Consider the following 20,379-nt stretch of genomic DNA (forward strand, 5'->3'; position numbering starts at 1 on the left):
GAGCAGCCCAGGAGGTTTTATTTAAAGCCGGGGCTGGCTGCGTGTCCCCAGCATCCCCTGCCCGTCCACCCAGCCCCAAATCCTGCCCTCACCCCCCACCCCGAGCTCTGGCCGTGCACCCATGGGGGGTGACGCCCATCACCACCCCCCTTCCTCTTTCCCAGTGTTTTGTTCTAGGAAATTTTTGCCCCAAAATTGGGGTGGAGGGGATGTCCTCGCTGGGACGATGCTTGGTCACCACACGTCAGCCCCAAGCCCGGTCTGGTGTACCCACCTGGGGGGCAGGGTGGGCAGTGGTGTCCAAAAGCAGGCAGCGCTGGGGGGTACTGCAGGCTGGGTGCTGCCGAATCGGCCACTGTGATCCCGCAGTCCGGGCACCCATCACCTCGTGATCCCAGCAGCGCCGTGTCCCACATCCCCAGCAGTGGGATCCCAGGGGCATCATCACCCCCCCCTCCAAAAGCACGGTGCTCCCCACACTGCCTCGTGCCCCACGGCCCACCGTAGCCGCGCAGCCAGGCGGGCACTGCCAGCCCACCCCGGCTGGCAGAGCTGCCGGTGGAGAATTTTAGGAAAATCCTTTTTCTTGGTGCCAGCATCACCTCCTGAACACCTGAGTGCCCCTCCGAGCGCCGGGGGTCGTGGTGAGACCCAGAGCGCACAGGGTGGCCCTGGCGTGGGAGGCACCGGGGGACCGTGCCCGGGGTGGCCGTGCCAGCGCCGGTGTGCAGGTGCCCTCCCGTGGCTGGCACCGGAACGGTGGGCGCACCCTCACCGGTGTCCCCCGTGGGTGGTGGGGACCCGGGGCATGCCCCCCCCGCCCCGCAAAGACTCAGTCCCAGTCCGGGAAAAAAATATAATTAGGTTTTAATGAGCGATTCGAGCAGCCAAGGGGTTGCAAACCCCACAGGACCCCCGGGTGGGGGTCAGGCCACCACACGGCACCCCACTGGGGCTGAGCCCCAGACCCCATGGCACGGCCTCGCCGCCGTGGGGCTGAGCCACCCGGCACCCACAGCCAGCGCGGGGCCCAACCCCACGGTGCTCAGCCGCCTCCCAGCACCCGTCCCATAGGGAGGGTGCCCCATAGCACCTGGCCGCACCTCCCATCCCTCCTGGGGGGAGCACGCCCGTGGTGTCCGGGGGTCTGGGAACCCTCACAGTGCAGGGCACCCCGTCAGCCCACGGCCGTGTCCTTGTCGTCCTCCTCCTCCTCCTCCTCTTCCTCCTCATCGTCCTCATCCTCATCTTCGCTATAGGGCAGCAGCTCCAGGGGTGCGGGGGGGTAGGGGGGGCCGCGGTCCAGGTTGACGTAGGTGACGGCCAGGTTGACATAGTGCTCGCCCTCCAGCACGGCCAGGACACGCTTCAGCTCGCCCACCAGCTCCGCGAAAGATGGCCTCTCCTCAGGCGCTGGCGCCCAGCAGCTCAGCATCACCCCATACCTGCCCCGACACCCCCGTCAGTGCCGGCAGCCCCCCGGCACCCCCCATCCCACACCCCCAGCCCCACTCACAGGGTGTCGGGGCAGTGGCGGGGCTGTGGCAGGCGTCTCCCCCGCAGCAGGTAGCGGGCCATGTCGTAGGGGTCCACCCCAGGGTACGGCGATGCCCCCCGCGTCAGCAGCTCCCACATGAGCACCCCGAAGGACCACTGCCGAGCAGAGAGCCGCCATGGGGCGGCAGGTGGGGTGCAGACGGGGAATGGGGGGACGGGGGGACGGGGGTGGGGGGTAGTGCCTACCACGTCCGACTTGGTGGTGAATTTTTGGGTCTGGAGGCTCTCCAGCGCCATCCACTTGACGGGCAGCTTGGCGTGGCGGTGCTGCCGGACGCTGTAGTACTCCTTGCCGAACACGTCCCGCGCCAGCCCGAAGTCAGCCACCTTCACCGTCAGCGTCTCGTCCAGCCTGCGGGACACGGGTTTTTTGGGGGATGGTGGTCGTTGCCCACGAGGTGACCCCATAGGTGGGGGTCTGGAGGGTACGGCCACACCCACATGCAGTTCCTGGCCGCCAGGTCCCGATGCACGAATTTCTTCTGGGCCAGGTACTCCATGCCCAGGGCCACCTGCAGCCCGAAGCCGATGAGGTCCTTCACCGTGGGGCTCTGTGGGATGGGAGTGGTGAACGGGGCAACTGTGGCCCCCCACTGGCTTCCCCCCCCCCACAGGGTACCCCCCTACCCGCTCCTGGGCGCGGATGAAGTGGCGCAGGTCCCCGTGGCGCATGTAGGGCAGGACGACGAGGGGCAGCCCGCGGCGGGGCAGGCACACCCCCAGCAGCGAGAGCACCTGGGGGTGGTGGAAGCTCTTCATGAGGATGCCCTCGCGCAGGAACTCCTCCACCTCCTCCACGTCCGTGATGCCTGCCAAGAGCCAAACCATGGGGCACCCCGCCTCCGCGCCGCGGTACCACGCCATGGGAGCGGGTGCTACTCACGGTGCAGGGACTTGACGGCACAGTGGATGTCCCCCAGCAGCGGGTCCATGTAGGTGCCATGGTAGACGCTTCCAAAATGCCCTGCAGGGACAGGCGGCATGAAGCCAGCACCCCACACAGCGAGCGGGCAACGCCGCAGCCAAATCGGGGGTGTGGCGTCACCTTTGCCGATGACCCGGTGGCGGTGGGTGATGAGCCGCTCCTCGGGGATGAGGATGTCCTTCACCTCCTCCAGCAGCTCGGGCCGCAGGTCCTCCGGGCAGCAGGACGTGGCCCTGAGCAGGGGCACGGGGGACCCACCGCCCGCCACACCAGCACCGATGCTGGCACCGGCGAAGCGCGCTCGGGGACCCACCAGGCCGGGACTGCCCGCCACAGGCAGCACTGCCGGGATGGGTAGAGGCAAGGTCACGGGCTGGGCTGGCACCCAGCGCCCCACCACCCACCAGTGACACCCCGCTTACCCAGCACCTCCCTGTAGTCGACTCCGGGGCGCTGGGTGGTGGCGGGGGGGTCGCTGCGGCCGGGCTGCACCAGCAGCTCCAGATTCTCCGTCCCTGTGGGCAGCAGCGGGGTGGGTGGGGGTCCAGGGGGCGGCGGGGTGCCCAGCGAGCGCGGCACTCACCCCTACTCTTCCTCCAGCGCCAGTGGAGCAGGACAGCGGCCAGGACACAGCAGACCAGGAAGGTGACGCTCGTGCCCAGGGCCAGGCTGGCGGCCAGGTCCAACGAGGCGGCGGCGGGCAGCACCCAGCCCAGCGCCTCGCATTCGCCGTTCACGCAGATCTGCGGGAGTGGGGGGGCTCAGCGTGAACGGGGTGGGTGACACCGGAGTGGGGTCACCCACCCAGGAGGTGCCTACCTCCACGGGAGCCCCGGCCGGGGGCAGCTGCAGCTCGCGGGGCAGGCGGCACGTCACCTCGTTCTTCAGCACGTTGGGGCGGCAGTCCCGTCCCCCCACCATCATGGTGACGTTGACGCAGGTGGCCACGGCGTCCAGCCCCAATTGCTGCCCGGACCACAACGCCCTGAGCCCAGCAGTCCTGGCGGCAGGACCTCCCCCCAACCCCGGCTCACCCCGCCGCCCCACGTACGTGCACCTCGATCTCGTCGTCCCCGGGCTTGAGGCGGAGGCGTCTGCCCTCCTGCTCGAAGGGGAAGACCTTGGGCCGGGGGTAGTAGCGGAGACGGAAGAGCCAGCGGCCGGCGGCACCGTCCAGCAGCACGCTCAGGTTGCCCAGCGCCGTCTCCACTTTGCTCTCGAAGGGAAAGGCCGGGCTGCGGCACAGCAGCCGCTCCGGCGCCCGTGGGCCCTCGCACTCCTGCGGGCAGGGGGATGCTGGGCGCTGACACGGCGCCCAGGGGATTGGGGTGAGCAGGGTGACAGCGTCCTGTCCCGGCACTTACCGTGGCCTCAGTCCTCACACCGCTGGCTTCGAAGCGGATCTTGGCACGGTACACCGAATCCAGGTGAGTGCCCGTGATGGTGAGCATGGAGCCCCTGCAGCAGGCAGGGGTCAGGGGTGCAAGGTCCTGGCACCCAGGGTTAGGGTGGTCCCTGGAGCACACGTGGTCCCCAGCACAGCATCCAGCCCGGCCGTGGCGGTGGGGAGGTTGGAGGTGTCCCCCACCCGGGAGAAGGGAGCCCATCACTCACTCATAGCTGCAGCTGGGGACGACAGCCGAGACGAAGGGGTCGGGACGGTACTGGAAGGGCAGGGGGGCCGGGAACTTCTCCCCGTCGATCCGCAGGGTCACGGGGGCTGCGCCCAGGCCATCAGCGGCGGGAGCCGTGCACGCAATCGCCCCATCGCCCTGGCTGGGGACATGGTGGCCGTGGCTGGTGGGGACGGTGGGAGCACGCGGGGGGTCCCCGTGCTCGGCCCCGTGCCAGGGACCCCGCTGTGCCCGGCGAGGGACGTACCTGGGCTGCACGGCCAAGGGGCACTCGGAGCCATTGACCATCACCTGCCAGCTGTTCCCTGCCGAGAGGTGGGTGCCACGGAGCAAGAGGTGGGTGCCACCTCCCCGGGGCCCAAATGGGGGGTCCAGAGCGCTGATGTGGGGCTCCTGGGCAGAGGCGGGGTGGGTGGGTGAGCCAAACTCCCCCCCTCCACCCAAACCCTGCCGGGGGTGACTGACAGCACGGGACCATACCACGAAGACGAAGCCACCAAGGGCAGCTGAGCCACGGACGCGGAAGCCGGAGGGTCTGGCGGGTTCCTCCACGGTGAGCACCACGTCGGCCAGGCCCCCCACCGCTGCCGGGCCCCCGGGCTCCAGCTCACACACCAGCACGTCCACAAAGTCCTTGTGGCGGGAGGTGGGCAGGGGTCTGCGGGGCGGTGATGGGAGGTCAGCCCCAGGACAAGGGGGCAGCCCTGGACCCCTCTAAGCCGCTAAGCACCATGGCACACCTGTGACTCCTGCTCTCCTCCGGCAGCACGGCACAGCCTCGCCGTCCCACCGTCACCCGGTAGGCACCAGGGGGGCTGTGGTGCGGGTCGGGGTCCGGGTGGGAGCGGAAGGTCATGCCGCAGAGCGTCACCCGCGTCCGGCCCCGCAGCGGGGCGCTCCGGGGGTGGAACTGTGGGAGAAGCACCCACTTTCGGGTCCAGAAAGCCCCTCCCCGGGGCGTGCAACACCCGTCCCGAGGAGGGGGTCTCCGTACGGAGTAAAGGGCCTACCACGTCCCACTGCCATTTGCTACCTCCCTCCCCACCCGAGCGCCCAGGAGATGTGGGGTGCAGGGGGGACGGCGGCGCAGACCTACGTCGGTGAGGACGGGTGGGCAGCTGTCCTGGACCCAGGGGCCGGCGCACTCGTGGCGGCGCGCGCACGCGTCCCCGCACCAGCCGCAGCCCATGAAGCGCTCGGCCCGCAGGCAGCTCTGGCACGTGGAGAAGTGGCGGCAGCCGGGGCCGGTGACGTTCAGGTGCCACACCTGGAGGATGAAAAGCGGAGGTGAGCAGGTGTGTGGGGGGCTGAACGCCCGCCCCGCCCCCCCCGGACCTCTCCGCTCACCTTGGTGGCGGCAGCGAAGAAGAGTGAGTGGCTCTGCAGCCCCATGGCACCTCGCACCGGCCCCCGCTCCCCCAGGGAGAAGTTGGCCAAGGTGAGGACGTAGGAGCTGGAGCGCCGGAGCACCATCTGCAGCGGGGCAGGGCGGGGGGCTGAGCATGCCCCACACCCGGCCGGGAGCTCCCCGCCCCACCCAGCCGCCCTGTCCCACCTGGAAGATGCGTCCCTCGGCCGTGCCCAGGTGGGCCACGGTGACATCCCCCATGGCGGTGACGAAGATGGAGGTGAGGAGGACGCCAGCCAGGTGCCCGTTGAACAGGTCCACCTTATGGGAGGTGGCGGGGACGAGGGTGGGCTGGTCCCAGCAGCTGGTGTCGGCCACTGGAGCCGAGAGGTTCACCTGCGGCCGAGCGTGGGGTGGGTGCCTGGAAGCCAGACCCAGCACCCCGACCCCCCCAAATCGCCTTGTGAGTGAGCACCACCCCCAGCCGTGAGACATTTTGGGGAGTGCCTGATTGCCCAAGCTCCCTCCCCAGGCTGGGAAAATTTTCGGGGAAAAAACAAATGGATGGCTCCTCCCGCGCGGCGTCAGATCCTGCCCTCCCCTCCCGCTCCATCTGGATATCGTTATCGATATCGGCACCGCAGGGCGAGCACCCCAAAGCCAGCCCTCCCTGTCCCCAAGGCTTGGGAGGCGCTGGGGATGAAGGGGGACGGCAGGCGCCAGGGGGTCCCCACTGGCCACCCAGCGACGCGCCGGGCCAGGGGTCCCTTCCTGGCTCTCCCTGCCAGCGCCGTGAGTCAGAGGCAGTGAGCTGTCTGCCCCGCGCGTGGGAAGAGGAGGGGATGTGGCCGCGCCTCGCCCCACGCCTGGCTGAGAACGCCAAAACTCATATCATGGGTGCTTGCTGGGACCCTGCCTGCAGAGGGGGCCCTGCCAGGGGGCCCACCCGTCTCCGTCCCAGCCATGCTGAGGCTTGTCCCTGGGACACAGTGTTCCTGCCCCACGGCTGCAGTAGACGAGAAACCCCGGTGACTAATTGCGCTTCCGCCTGTGGTTTATTTACCCAGAGAAGGCGGTGGCTCCAGGGCCGGGGGGGGGGCATGGCAGGAGGGGCCAAGCACCCCATAAACCCCAGGCCCCATAGCTTCCCCGTCCACCACACACACGAACAAGCCGGGGTGGCCATCAACAAGCCTGCGGGACAGCCACCGCGGTGGCGGAAGCTGGTGCTCCCCAGGGCAGCCACACCGAGGAAAGGGACTTCTGGCATGGTGCGTGGCAAGCAGCAACGCGCCCGCGCACCGGGAGACACGTCTGTGGCACACGCCGCACGGGGTGCCCGGGGTGGGGAGCATGGCTCTATCCCCACCACCATCCTACCTCCTCGGCGCAGGGAGGGCTGGCAAAACGCGGCAGCCGGGGCCGACGCACACCTGGGCGACGGCGCTCGCCCCCTGCCCAACCCACCCCCTGGTCCACCACGCTTTACCAGCACTTCCCGCCACCCCACATCCACCTCCCCACGTCCCAGCTGACCCCTGGGGCGGACACGGTGCGGGGCGGAGGACTCACGTTGTGCGGGCAGTACTCCGCCGGCTGGAAGAAGCTGAGGCCGCGCGGCAGCGGCTGGTGCCCGGTGCCGCAGCACTTCTCCATGCCCTCCTCCATGGCCTGGTTGAGGAGGCGGAGGGGGAAGGCGCAGACAGCCGAGTTCTCCCCCGGCACCGGGCTCTCCGGCTGGCTCTCAGCAAAGGCACCAAAAAGCACCGTGTCGGTGTCGTTGATGCCGAGATCGCGGGCCAGGTGGGTGCCAGGGCGAGCGGCATGGGCGGCCTGCAGCACATTGTAGGCGACATCGCGCTCAGCGTCCCCTTCGCCACTTCGCCGCCGCCGCCGCTTGGACTCGAAGCGGCAGTCGAGGACGAGCTCGCGGTAGCGGCGGAGGTTGTGCTCGTGGGTGCTGAGGCGTGCCAGGCGCGTGTGGTACGCCGCTGAACCTGGCTGCTCCGGCTGCACCGTCAGGAAGTAGACGTGGTCCCCGTCGGCGAAGGAGTGCACGTAGTGGATGGTGTAGTTGTCCCGGTATCGAGGCAGCACCGTCAACCACTGGAAATCATCTGAAAAGCCGTCCAAGGTGCCCTTCAGCCTGCGGACGGAGACCGACTGTGGGCTGTACCGTGCTGCCACGCTGCTGTTGACGGTGGAGCCGAGGTAGAAGAAAGAGGCGTACAAGTTGGCCACCACGGTGGCACTGGTCCCCAAGGGGCTGGCCACGCAGTCGGGGCAGTACGCAGGGCTGTTGCCTGTGGCCGAGTACAGGCAGTGCGTGGTCGTGATGGCCACCTCACCGCCCCGCACCTCCAGCTTGTGCTGGTAGCAGAGCCCGTGCTGCGCCGTGCCGCAGCTGTACAGCCACGGCTCCAGCGGGTCCAGCAGCAGCAGGACGTTGTCCACGTCCTTGGGGCCATCCGCAGTGGCTGGGCACAGGCGGCAGATCTCACACTCGGCGCTGCCCACCGGGCCGGTGACGAGGACGGAGAGGAGGCGCAGCTCGGGGCTGGCCAGCAGGATACGGTTGCGAAGGGCCATGAAGACAGCAGCTGGGCCGCCGGGGTTGGCGAAGACAGCAACATTCTGGACGGGGCTGCCAGCGTCGATGTTGGGCAGCACGTAGGGGACAGAGAAGTTCCTGGTGGAGCTGTAGGGGATGCGGGGGCACTGCCAGATGCCGTCACCCAGTGGGGCCAGGGCAAGTGCCAGCAAGAGGCATGCGTGGCACGACGGCCCCATGCTGCACGCTGCCACCGGTGCGGGGTTATCGATGGTGCTCAGTACCGAGTGGGGTTGGGGCACCTGGACGATGGGTCACCATTGCATCTGCAGAAATAAAAGAGAGGGGGTTTTACCCGCTGCCGTGAGATAAGGACCCCAGGGCACGGACCCCCACGGCGTGGGGCAGGGGGTGCTGGGGTCCCTCGAGACCGGACAACGAGGATCGGCCACACAAAACCTCTTCCCAAATACTATCCTGCCCCTGCCACCCTCCCCTGTCCCCCGGGGCCAACCCTGCCCTACCGAGCCCCCTCCCGGGAACAGGAGCGGCGACCCTGCCAGCCCCCCGAGGGGCAAGGAACCCGAGGGTCCCGTGGGGCCAGGCCGGCAATGGGGACCCCTGCCAGCCCCCCGGGTCAGGGACCCCGACGTACCCCCGCGGCGGGCTCCCCTCCCAGCTCAGCGGGGCCGGGTCCGGCTGCCCGCCCCGTCCCGTCCCGTCCCGTCCTATTCGGTCGCCATTCCGAGCCGTGCCGGTCGATCGGGGGCTCACCTGGGCGCTGTCGGGTCTTCCCGTGCCGTACCGGGCCGTACCGGGGCGGAGCGGGGCCAGGCGGGAGCGGCGAGGCGGGACGGGGCGGGACGGGACGGGGCGGGACAGGCGGGCCCTGCCCCCGGGCCCTGTGGGGCTCCCCGAGGGCCGGCACCGGCCCCGGGGGTGCTCGGGGGGCAGAGTGGTGGCCGCACGGTCCCGGGGTGCTCGGAGGTCGCTGGGCACCCCCGAGTGAGACGAGCTTGGGTGGGCACGGTGCCCCGGGGGATCCGGGTGGGAGCCGATGCCCCCGAGCGGGACACGGGGTGCGGGGCTGGCACGGCGGCACATGTGCTGGCACCAAGCGGGTGGCCGTCGGAGGGTCCCCATGGCTGGCAGGCGGCTGCCGGCACCCCAGGGGCGCGTGCGGGGTCTGGGCACGTCGACACCCCGAGACGCGAAATTGGGGCTTCCCCAAAGCTGCCTGCCCCGGCAGCGCGCTTGCGACTCACTCCCAGGCTGGCGGGACAGCCTTCCAGGGAGCGCAGCACAGGAGTTTCCAACGTGGGGCGACTTTTCCAGGCGGGCTGCAGGGGTTATTTGGGTTGCGCCCATTCTCTGCCTCACATCCCTTTATCCCACCCCATCACGCGGTGGCAGGCGTTGCCAGGGATGAAGGAAGACGCTTTTCACGCGGGGGTATCAGCCAGATTCGCCCCCCAAGTGCCCCGTCGCTGAGGGTCCCGGCTGCGCACACCAACGTACATTCTCTCCAGGGCACTGCCTCACGCTGCTGTGGAGGGACTTTGGTCCCAGGAGGGGCTGAAAACACCAAAAAATGGGCTCCTCTGCCCTCGTCACCTGGCCAGCCTCAGCCCTCCCAGGCTTCCACCCCGCATTGTGCAAGGCCCGGCGGTTACGCTGGCCCCGTGCCTTACCCAACAGCTCCTTCCTCCGCCTGCGCCTCTCCGGCTCAGTTTCGACATTGACTGGCCCCAGCCAGCTCGTCCCAGGGTTTTCGTCATTCCCACCCTCCGGCTGGCGCTGTCTCCCGCCACAACACAGCCCCAGCTGCCTCACGCCGCTCTGCGGCGGCTTTCCTGGCCTGCTGTGGGTCCCCAGGGCTGGACTGCACCGCACCCAAACTTTGACCAAACTTCCCCCCCAGACTGGCTGTTTGACCCCCCAAGGCGTACGTCCATGAACGCGATGAGACGTGATTTAGGGTTCAGATAATGTTTATGAGCAAAGACAAGCGATTACACTCTGGCAGGAGCATAAATACGGGAGCCAAGTCCCTGCGCTAGCCCTGCCGGGTCCTTCCCAGCTCCCTCAAGTGTTTCGGTGCCACCCCAGTGGCTCTGCCCCTCCTCAAACACTCACCCCAGCACTGGGCAGACGGCCCCAAAACACAGGCTCCGGCCGTGCCCGGTGTGCCGTGGCGTTCACGGGCGCTCAGCCCCACACCAGCGCCTAGGGAGGGCTGGGCAGTAGGCAGCCCTTGTGCAGCTGGCTCGAGGGGCTGGGTTTGGGGGGCAGGTGCCCCCAACGCTGAGGGGAAGACCCCTCCTGGGGCTGGGGGGGCACCAGGGCCCCATGCCAGAGGGGCTGCCTTTGAGCTGCCCCTTTAGGGTCCGCTGCCCAGGAGCCAGGACTACGAGCCCACACTCATCCCAATGGGCACCCCAGTACCCCGAATCTTACTGGGGCTGCTCTGTGTCCCCATGGGGGGACCCTGCCTGGCAGCATCCCAGGGGCATCCTTCTCAGGGCCACGTGGGAAGGGTCCAGGCTCACACAGATGCCAAGGGGGCAAAATCTGCTGGGACAGGGCTCTGGGGCTGCCTGGCACTTGGGGGGCCCAGCTCCCCCAGGGCAGGGAGAAGAGCAGCACGTTCCCCAGGCCAGCCCTGTCCCCCACCCACATCTGTGGGCACAGCAGCACAGCGGGCCCCCCAAATGCAGCCACATCTTTCCCGGGGACCCCACCCTCGGCACAGCCACAGGATGGCAGAAACAGGAGGGTGCCAGGCACAGGCAGCAGGGACCCAGGGGCTCAGCTCCCCTCCAGCGACCCAGGGTAGCAGTAGCCTCACTCCAGGACCCCCACAACGAGGGATGGAGCCAGGGACCGCAGAGGAAAGGCAGCCACCCCAGCTGGGGGGCACTGCCTGCAGATGAGAGAAAGTCCTGCTCACCCCTTCCCCAGGCAGCTGTGCACCCTGTCTCTAACACCCAGGTTGGGCAGTCCCACAGGTGGGTTTCCCTGTGCTCCGGGGTCCCACCATGCCCTCTCCCCTGGATGCATGGTCCGGGCTTCCCCGGGGGATGGGCTCCCTGGCACAGCGGGGGCTCCCCCAGCTGGCACCATGCCCTGGGCAATGCCCATCAGTAGGTCTGGGGCGTGAGGATGAAGAGTCGGTCTTCCTCCTTGCGGATCCACTTCATGAGCTTGTTCACAGCGCTGATGGCGCCCGCCTTGGTCCCCAGGGGACTGTAGCATATGTAGAGCTCGAAGGCGCTGGTTACCTGGGTGAAAAAACAGGGTACGCGCTGGGCACGCGTCCGCGCCCCGCTCGGGGCTGGCACTGCATCTGCCCCCCACGGGGAACGGGCACGGGCGCAGCGGCTCCAGCGCAAGGACACGGGGTGGCACCTGCTTTGCTCAGAAGTGGGGACACCAAACCCCAGGGTTTGCCCCCAGAGCGGGTTTTCTCCGTGGCACTGGGGAGCTCATGCCAGCGCACAGCACAGCCCTTGGTGCCGGAGCTCGCTGCCCCCCGCTGCTGTCCCTGCCCGTCCCTTCCTGGCACAGGGGTGCGCAGGGGCACACTGGCCCCCCAAAAGGACCACGCGTGAGCCAAGGGCCACCTTGGGGGCCATGGGGCTGGTGAGGGAAGCCGGGCTCACCCAAACCCTGCAGACGACTCTTACCCAAGCCAGGAGGTTCTCACGGGGGCCCGTGAAGTAGATGTTCTTCAGGGGGCGCGAAGAGTTGTGAGCCCGGCTGTGGAGGTACTGGTAGAGCCCCAAGAGCCTTTCCTTCTCCTCCTCCCGCACGTAGGGTGCCTCAATCTCGGGGCTGCAGGAACACAGCACCCTGTTAGCCCCCTCCAGAGAAGGGGATTTTGGGAGAAAGCTTGCCCCGTGCCCCACACCACAGCTTTGGCCTGATGGTTCCCATGGGGCCTCACCTGGTGAAGAGCCCAGAGCTCTTGGACTTGTAGATGAAGTGCCGGAGGTCGGGGATGCCCACCTGGGCGACGCTGTAGAAGGGGGTGCGCAGGGCCTCCTGCAGAGCGTGGTGCACGCCCCGCCGCCGCAGGCGCTCCTGGAAGCGCCGCTTACAATCGGAGACAGTGAAGAAGTCCTCGCGGTCGGTGGAGACCAGCAGGAGGCACAGGTCCATCTCCTGCTCTAAGTAGGAGATATGGGCATGGAAGAAACCACTGGAGTTGAACTTGGGGAGGCAAATGGGAGTCCAGGCTTCACCCTCTCGGAAGGAGGAAGAAGAGCTGATGAGGTTGAAGAGCAGATGGAGGTCAATGGGGTGGAGGAACTGATCCTTCTTCCTCACGAGAGACACCAGCTGGTTCCCCGACAGGAGGATGGAGAAGACCAGGCTCTTGGCCTTGGCCTGCTGGAGGCTGGTGCTAACAGCGTCCCGGACGCTGGCGGCCAGGGGCAGGCAGCGCACGGCGCCCATGAGGAAGCTGGGGTCGTGGGCCATGAGGTCCAGCAGGTTGTCGGTGATGCGTTCGGAGCCGGCCAGGAGCCTGCGCAGGTCGTAGTTCTGCTTCTGCTGGAAGATGTGGTTGAGCTGGGTCCAGGTCAGCAGGCTCAGGATCTGGTAGTAGATGTAGAGCAGCTCATGGGCGATCTCCTGCTCCGACTGCTGGGTCCGCGCCACTGCCACCAGCACCAGCGGGCTCCTCCGCACGAAGACCACCTTGTAGCCATCTGCTTGGGAGGGAGTCCCCGGGGGAAGCCGGGGACAGACCCATAAGCCTGGATCCCCGGGGCTGCAAGGGGAAGCCAGGCTGCAGCCTTCCCCCTGTCACGACCAATCTGTCCTTGGGGACACCTAAGGTGGCCCCACGGTGGCAGGGGCACGGCCAGACAGGCCGTGACACCACCCTGTCCCGCTCCCCCCCAGGGCAGTACCTGCGTGGATGGACCGGATGGCATTTTTCTCGGCCTCCAGGAAGGACACCAGGGCCATCATGACGCCCATGGTGCTGGAGAGGGCCTCCTCAGAGCCGTAGCGGGAGTACACGGGCTTGCCCGCCTCGCTCAGCACGAAGACATGCTTCCGGTGCATGCGCCAGGCGTCCATGGTCACGTCCTCCTCCTCCTTGCCCGACAGCACCGAGTCGCGGCGGGTGGTCTGCGGGGGCGGCTCCAGCTTCCCCTCCTTGCTCTGCCGCATCTCCTCCTCCAGGTCGAGGGCCATGCCCGTCAGCTGCGTGCTCAGCTCGCTGAAGTCCTTGCTGATCTGCTCCATGCTGGTCGGCTCAGCCGGATCCCCCTGCCTCTCCTCCGGGCTCCGTGCCGCCGCCGCCCCGTCCTCGGGACTCGTCAAGTCCTCGTAGGAGCGGGTGTGCACGAACATGGCTCCCTCCTGGCCCGCCCCTGGGAACAAAGGGCCGTGCAGCGTGCGTCTGCCCGCCCCCCTGCGCTGAGGCAGCGGGCAGACGGAGGGTGCGAAAGGGACAGGGGGTTGCAGGAAGGAACCTGCCCTCCTCTCCCTATCCCACGGCATCCAGGGGTCCAGGTCCTACTGGTGGGGAGTCACCAGCAGTCCCATTTCCCCCTGCCTGCGGGGCAGCGGAGGGCCTAGCCCACATAACGAGGAGCTGCTTTTTCCCCTCGCTTACCCCGACAGCAAGCTCTGCCCCCTACCTGGCTCCGTCCCCTGCGCCAGCCCCGGTGTGGGGCTCTCGGATCGCTCCGCGTGCTGCCCATCTCCTGGCGCCAGGGACCCGTTGGGCACTTCCCAGCTTTTCTTCTTGTGGACATCTGCAGCCATTCCTCGGGGCAGGACCTACGTGCAACCCACATTGTCACTTCTCTGTTCCCTCACCTGCAAAACGGGTCTCAAAACGCTCTGCTCTCAAGCGGGGCCGCGCCAGCATCCTCGGCCCGATCCTGCTGGCTCAGCAGGCAGCACCGAGCCCTAGTGAGACGTCAGGAAAGGCGCTCTAATCCAGCAGGATTTCCTCCTTCCCGCGGCCCCAGCTCCTTCCACCCTCCCGGCACCTTTCATCCAGGCTTGGCCCCAATTTCCCCTGAGCGCTGGGAAAGCCTCTCAGCCTTCCCCTGCCTCGTCTCGGTGGCGAGGAGGAAGGCAGCCAACTCGGGATGGGGCTGGTTGGGCACACTGACGATCCCAGAAGGCTCATGTTTGCGAAGGGCGGGTTTTATGGCCCTCCTTGACCTGGATTAGGTGGCTGAGATGAGACCAGGCTGGTGACGTTGCTCCTGAGGCAGCAGCCGCTCGGATGGCATAACTCCCTGCGAGCGGGGTGCCCTCTCGAGCTCTTGCCCGGAGGGTCAGGGCCGTGCCTCCAGCTTTCTGCCCTGCTCCATGAGGAAACCGGCCCAAAAGTGAACGCACACAAGGGAAAGCAAGCGCAGGAAGGCAGGCTGGCCCGGGACCCTGCATCGCTTCGGTGCCAATCTTCCCCAAAAGCAGCTGGTGGGGAGCCCCAGCTTCACTCTGTGATTCGGGACACCTCCTGCCCCGGACACCCGGCCCCTCAGCCACCCAGGCCCCCCAGGCCCAAACCCTGAAGGTAACACCGCACTTGGAGGCAGGGGGCCAGACCCCGACCCCAAAAGCCTATGACACACCCCCCCCCCCACGAAAGCCCCGGAAGATGCTGGGCTGCAGATTAGGGCCCCCTCCTCGCCCGGCACTTCCCGTCCCGGGACCCCCGCGGGTCAGGGTCTCCCCAGAACCCCCGTGGCCCAGTGCAGGGCCCGGCCCGGTGCAGGACAACGCGCAGGGACCGACCTTCGCGGCTCCTCCCGTCGGCCCGGGCGGGTGAGCGGCACGGCGGAGCGCAGCTGCGGCGGGGGCCGCCCGGCAGCCCCCGGCACGGCCTAGGCGGGGCGGAGGGGACGAAGCCGGCGGCGGGCAGCAGCCACCTCCCCCCCTGCCCCCGGGTCCGGGCCCCGCCGCCGCGGCACCCCCGGCATCGCGGCACCCCGCCCCTAGGGGCCCCGCCCAAGCCGGGCCCCGCGGCATCATGGGAGTTGTAGGCAGCGCCCGCGCTCCGTCGCTGCCGCCCCGCCCCTTTGCGACTACAACTCCCTGCAGGCTTTGCGCACCGCTTTGGGCACGCTGGGAAATGGAGTCCGCCTGCGGCGCCTGCTGGCGCGGGGCATGGTGGGAGCGGCAGCGCGGCGGGCGGAGCGGGGCGGAAGTTCCGGTTTGTCGCCGTGGTGGCGCTGGGCCTGGCGCGGCGGGAGCGGTCGGTGGCGGCAGAGGTGAAGGGTGGCTCCCACCGCCACAGGCCCGGCCGCGGGGCTACCGGGAGAGCGGCGGCCGCGGAGTCGCCCGGTTGTGGCGGAACCGGGCGGGCTTTGGCGGCGGAGGGGAGCGCGGGTGCGGGGTCTGGCGTGGGGCCTCCGAGGCGCTCCCGGGGGGAGTCTGCCGGGGTACAAGGGCGAGGAACAGCCGTCTGGGACAGGGCAGCGGGGAAGGGCGTGTTTCTGAGGTGTCCTCTGGGTTAAAATGGCGGGGGGGTGTCTGCTGAGGGACCCCCGGGGTGGGGGGGGGAGCCTGTCCGGGATAGGGGTGTGGGGGGGGCCCTTCCTGGGACAGAGGAGGCGGGAGTCCCTCCTGTGGGGTCCATCAGGATTGAGTGGGGGGTGTGTGTCTATTTTGGGCTCACCCGTGACAAGTCACGCCCCGGGGGTTTGGGGAGCTCGGTACCGGAGTACCACGGGGTTCCCAGCGCTGGGCCCTGCTCTCTGCATCGTTGCTGTGGTGTTTCTGTGTTATTTTATTTTTTCTGTGTTATTCTCGGGCCCTGGTCAAAATTAGGGCTCTGTCCACGCTGCGTTGTGTGTGTGTGCGTGAAAAGGGCCTCGGAACGTGTGGGGTTTTGAAAAGGGATGGACAAAACTTGTGTTGCAGTCATGCAGGGTTGTGGAGAAAGGTGACGGGGCCGTCGCTGGGGCTGTGTGAGCTGACGGCAAGGCTCGGGGAGGGGCTGGGTGGGATTTTGGATGGTAAATAAAGGCTCGGGTGGAGGCAGGATGTGGCCAGCTTGTGCTGGAGGCCCGTAAAGGCCGGGTAGTGCAGTGGCAGTGAAATGACAGTGATCCCTCATGTTTTGTTTTGTTTTGTTTTTTAAACAATTGGTGTCACAAGAGTTTGGTGTTGTTGCTGGTGTGTGGTATTTATTCTGGAAATGCTGCTGAAGGTGGAATCCGCTTTCCTATCCCAGCAGGGTGTTGGCGCTGGAAAAGTCTCCCAGCACTCCCTAGTTGGGAATGCGCTTGGGAAGTCCTTTGGGATGAGCAAAGCTGGGATAGTAAAGGAGCGAGGTTTAGAAATTCACCCAGTTGTTTCTGATATGTGTTTGCAATTGCGTCATGCAACTGAAAAACACACACATCCCCTTTTTTGAGTGCAAACCTCAAGCCTGACACCCAGAAGGTCTGAAACAGTTCTCTCTCCCTTCGCTTTCAAACTTCAGTGGCGTGGTTTTGATATTTCTTCACTTCTGGATTAGACATCTTCAACTTCAACATTGGAAATGCCAGGCTTTCTTGGCTATGTGCAATTTGTGTAGCTCAGGGAAATGTTTTCTTTTGTAGCTCCTGTAGCACTTGAATTTCACAGAGGTTTTATCCTTTCTTCAGCCTTACAAAAGCTTTACTGAGTGCAGAAAGCTGTTCCGCAGTAGATCACTTCCTCTGTTCTCTGAACATAGCCTGTGTGTATTTATGTGTTTGATTTCCTCATGCTCTATAAATACCAAGTCTGGCAGCCTTGGCAAAATCTGTTTGGAGGGAAGTTGTGAATATCAGAGTATTTTTATGAAAACAACGTCTCTTTGAAGCTTCACCTTGCCTAATCCATCATCAATTTCTCCTCTTTCCCTCCAGACTTGAAAAACAGGATGTAAAGCTGGGTGTAAGTTGGTGAGGAGATGCTCGAGGTCTGTGCTGGCATTCCTCACTCCATCCCTTACCAGAAATCTTTAATTATTCCTCAAGAAGGCCAGCTTCTTAGTCTGGCTCAGTTGCACACTTCTGATGTACTAGTGGCATTATTTCACTGTCATGCAATGTAAACTGAAATGAGAGATCCAAAAGAGTCTGCTGACGGGCTTGGCATGTGCATTTGGAGAGCAGAATTAGGAATGTCCAGGGGCACCCTCCTGAGGAAATCCTTGGGTGTAATTGCCGGGGAGGATCCAGAGCTCCCTCAGTCTCTCCCCGGCCGCTGGGACAGCTGTGGGACCACTGGTGGGTGGAGAAACTAGGACCACAAAAGAGCTTCCCCTCCTTTGAGATGCACGTTCTGTGTCTTCACCAGAGCCAAGGCTTTGCCAACAGCAAATAGAGCCGGCTGGGAGAGGAGGTGGGGAATAAAATGCCGTACTTTCAGGATGCGTATTGGCCCTCCTGAATATTCAGTGTAATTGCAACAGCTAATTATTGTCTTAGAAGGACTCCAAATCCAGGCTCTGTGAGTAGCTGGATCACATTGTGCGTTCTGTGGCTGCGTTACTGCGTCTCTCTGAGACGTCCTTTGTGGCCATCTCCAGATGCGTGGTTGTGACTGGGGCGTGCCGAAACTAAGTGACGCATAATTCCGAGCACCTGAGGGTGGATTTTTGCTGTGCCTTGCTGCTGCTCTGGCCCCAGCCCTGGGCTCTGTTGGTGTGTCTTCGGCAAACAGCCTTACTGGCACCGACCTGTCTCCCAGCATCTGCCCGCGAGCAGGGTGGTGGGAGCTGGGCTGGCTGTTAGCTGAAGTGTAAATCCCGATAGCGTCTCATCACAGCACCCATCTTTTGGAGTGGTTGTAGCAGGGCATATCTTCAGGAGATCTTGGTGTTGGTGGAAGCCAGTCGAAGAAGTGTCCGTCCCTGTCCTGCAGTTTGCTGTCATCTTGTTTTGTGGGGCTGTGTAGTAAACCGTGCTGCTGAAATGAGCTGTGTTAAATGTAACTCTTTTTGGAGGGTCATCCAGAAAAGCACGAGCTGGCACAGCTAACACATTGCACGTTGCCGAAGGCAGAGCAGAGGGAGCAAATTGAACCGGGGTAAACGGGACTGTCAGGGCCAGTGTTGCTGCCTGTGTTATTGAACCGTGACCTCGTACTCATGGATGTTGCTGCGTGGCTCAGCTGATCTATGCCAGGCCTGATATCAGTCCAGTGGGGTTTTTTTTACCCATCTGATAGTTTGAATATTAAGTCCAAACGGTTCCCAGCTGGCAAGGGATTTTTTTAAGCATCGGTAAGCTTGTTGACTTAATGAGAACTGGAGCAGGGGTGGAAATATAAAAGGGAAGAACAAGAAACACCAGGTCTGCAGATGTCTGCAGGCTGCAAAAGATCGTAGATAAAAGGACTGGCTGATGACAGTAGTGATGACTGCCGTAACCATCTCCCTTCGCCTGTCCCCTCTGTGCAGGGTGCGGTGTCTGTTCTCTTAGATTCACCTCCAAGAAAGGAAAAAATGGTACAGCCTGTGGAGAAAGTTCTTGGGACCAGGGGGGCACTTGCTGCATTGGAAGCCGTGTAAAACATGAGCAGACCGGTGCTGTTGGGCTTGAGCGGCCAATTGGATGAACCTGTTGCTTTAGAAATGGTGGAACGGTGGATGGATCGGCAGTGGTTGTACAGGTTGCCTTTGTCAGCCTCCGCACCGTTGCACGCTGCTGTCTGTGGCTCCCACGGGAGCGTTCGCTGGCTGGTGATGGACCCTGGCAGCATTAGAGAACAGTGCCTTTAATGATTTGTTGGCAAAGCCTGCTCTGTTATCTACATACTTTTCAGGACGGAGTAACCGTAGTAGACCAACAGTAGCGATCGTTTCTTTGAGCAGCGAAAAGCTTTTGGCAAAAATATTTGGGATTAAACATCGATTGCAAACTGTTGTTCGGCAACAGTCCGTGTTGTTTTTAGACGGTGGTGTTTTCACATTTCTAGCTGCACCCCAAATAGTGTCAGACAGCACAGTATGTTGGAAAGCTTTATGTTCGTCAAAGCAGATATCAAATTGTTTGCCCACTCGTATTGACAGTTTGATTTCAGAAGTCGTTTGACGCTTGCGAATTTGGGCATGGAGAAGTGCAACAATTAAATTAATTCATGCCTGAGTGCGGTCTTGTATATTCATGGATCTTGATCAGATGTTACGCACGCCCCTTCTAGCCAGCAGCGTTTTTCTTACGTGATGTGTGTTCCTTGCCTCTTGGCTTACTGTCATGTTATTTATTCAACAGGTTGTGCTGTCTTGGTGTTCTTAGAGTGCATTAACCATTTCTAGAAACCTACAAGACAAGATCAAAATGTGGGGAGACCATCGACAAAGCAACAGAATGGGGTCTTTTTGGTAAGCATTTGAATGTACAGCTTTTTTCAGCAACGTTCTTAATTAAAATCAGCTGTAGGAACTTTCTGTTTGTCAGTATTTCTGCACATCCTCCTGTAAGCAGACTATTTTGGTAAAAGTTCTGAGGTCTGTGTGGAGCTAAGTGTGATTGCCAAAGAATAGGCAAGGTAACTGCGGAGTAACTTTCTACATTTCTGTGAAACTTTCTTAATATCTTATTTTTTTGACAACAGCTGTTTTTAGTATTTCTATTCCTTATGTAAACCACCTTTTTGAGCGATAATTAGTTTAGCTGTTGTAAACTAAGGTGATGATAAGCCATATGGATTTTGGTGCTATTTGCTGTAAACTCCTGGAAGTGTGATGTTGATTCTGTTCAGCCATGGTGCTTGCCTTGTCTTCAGAAGTACTGGGCAGTGAAAGTGAAATGTGAAAACGTTGAGAGTTTAGCTCTCTCCACGCGGTTAAGTCAACCGTATATCCCCATGTTCTTGGCCGTGCTCCTTCACAAGACATTCTTGAATGTCACTGGAACTGTTTTAAAGATTTGTATGCAACTGACCTGCACAGCATGATATTTTTCTTAGTTTATATTCCTCTGGTTGTTACTTGGCCTTCTGTTTTCGCAAGAGGGCTCTGAGTATTAAAAAAGAGCAAAAATGGAGGCACCAAGAACTAGAGTTTTTCTGTTGTGCGTAATTCTTTCATCCTTTGCTCACGTGTCCACCTCTGTTTCTTGATATCAGTGTGATAAAGGTACTTCCTTATGGCGTACCTTAGGTTTCTGCAATGAGAATACTTCAAATAGTTGTCGAACTATAATATGTCTTAACAGGATTGACAGGAGCGCGATTGTGTTTTGTGATAAAGCCAGAAGTGCTATTCTCCTGATTTTTAAGTGGATTTTATTGGCATCATTCTTTATTGTATTGGGTGGGGAATTCTGACCTTGAACCAACTTTTAATTATTGTTCTATACGATGGTGAAACAGGGGTGTGTAGCTTAGGAAATCTGTATGTGGTTTGATT

The 20,379-nt window shown here is 63.3% G+C and overlaps 3 protein-coding genes across 4 annotated transcripts in view; 1 reads left to right on the plus strand and 2 right to left on the minus strand.

Moving 5' to 3' along the window:
• Positions 1-850: 850 nt before the first annotated feature.
• MST1R (macrophage stimulating 1 receptor) lies at positions 851-8,826 on the minus strand. 2 transcript variants are annotated; one of them, XM_086755457.1, is made up of 21 exons: positions 8,790-8,826; positions 7,037-8,341; positions 5,672-5,860; positions 5,464-5,589; positions 5,213-5,383; positions 4,857-5,026; positions 4,597-4,774; positions 4,364-4,509; positions 4,097-4,258; positions 3,847-3,940; positions 3,534-3,761; positions 3,302-3,448; positions 3,066-3,225; positions 2,905-2,997; positions 2,603-2,824; positions 2,441-2,521; positions 2,185-2,366; positions 1,999-2,108; positions 1,744-1,909; positions 1,517-1,653; positions 851-1,445 (listed from the first exon to the last, which is right to left on the minus strand). In XM_086755457.1, the coding sequence occupies exons 2-21, from the start codon at positions 8,252-8,254 to the stop codon at positions 1,178-1,180; spliced, it is 4,248 nt and encodes a 1,415-aa protein (XP_086611583.1). In that variant the 5' UTR covers positions 8,255-8,341; positions 8,790-8,826; the 3' UTR covers positions 851-1,177. The 2 variants fall into 2 exon arrangements, with proteins under 2 accessions (XP_086611583.1, XP_086611582.1); XM_086755456.1 differs by having other exon boundaries at positions 4,097-4,279.
• A 1,162-nt stretch (positions 8,827-9,988) lies between these two features.
• MON1A (MON1 vesicular trafficking associated A) lies at positions 9,989-14,974 on the minus strand. The gene is made up of 6 exons (XM_086755793.1): positions 14,784-14,974; positions 13,670-13,811; positions 12,932-13,399; positions 11,962-12,727; positions 11,702-11,849; positions 9,989-11,296 (listed from the first exon to the last, which is right to left on the minus strand). The coding sequence occupies exons 2-6, from the start codon at positions 13,794-13,796 to the stop codon at positions 11,156-11,158; spliced, it is 1,650 nt and encodes a 549-aa protein (XP_086611919.1). The 5' UTR covers positions 13,797-13,811; positions 14,784-14,974; the 3' UTR covers positions 9,989-11,155.
• A 214-nt stretch (positions 14,975-15,188) lies between these two features.
• Positions 15,189-20,379, plus strand: part of RBM6 (RNA binding motif protein 6) — a 56,771-nt gene continuing 51,580 nt past the window's right edge. Inside the window, exons 1-2 of the mRNA XM_086755617.1 lie at positions 15,189-15,259; positions 19,241-19,350. Coding sequence (XP_086611743.1) covers positions 19,307-19,350 — 44 coding nt within the window. The 5' untranslated portion in view covers positions 15,189-15,259; positions 19,241-19,306. The remainder of the gene's footprint in view (positions 15,260-19,240; positions 19,351-20,379) is intronic.

This window comes from Chlamydotis macqueenii, chromosome 10, assembly GCF_036417535.1.
Source record: "Chlamydotis macqueenii isolate bChlMac1 chromosome 10, bChlMac1.mat, whole genome shotgun sequence".
Classification (NCBI taxonomy): domain Eukaryota; kingdom Metazoa; phylum Chordata; class Aves; order Otidiformes; family Otididae; genus Chlamydotis; species Chlamydotis macqueenii.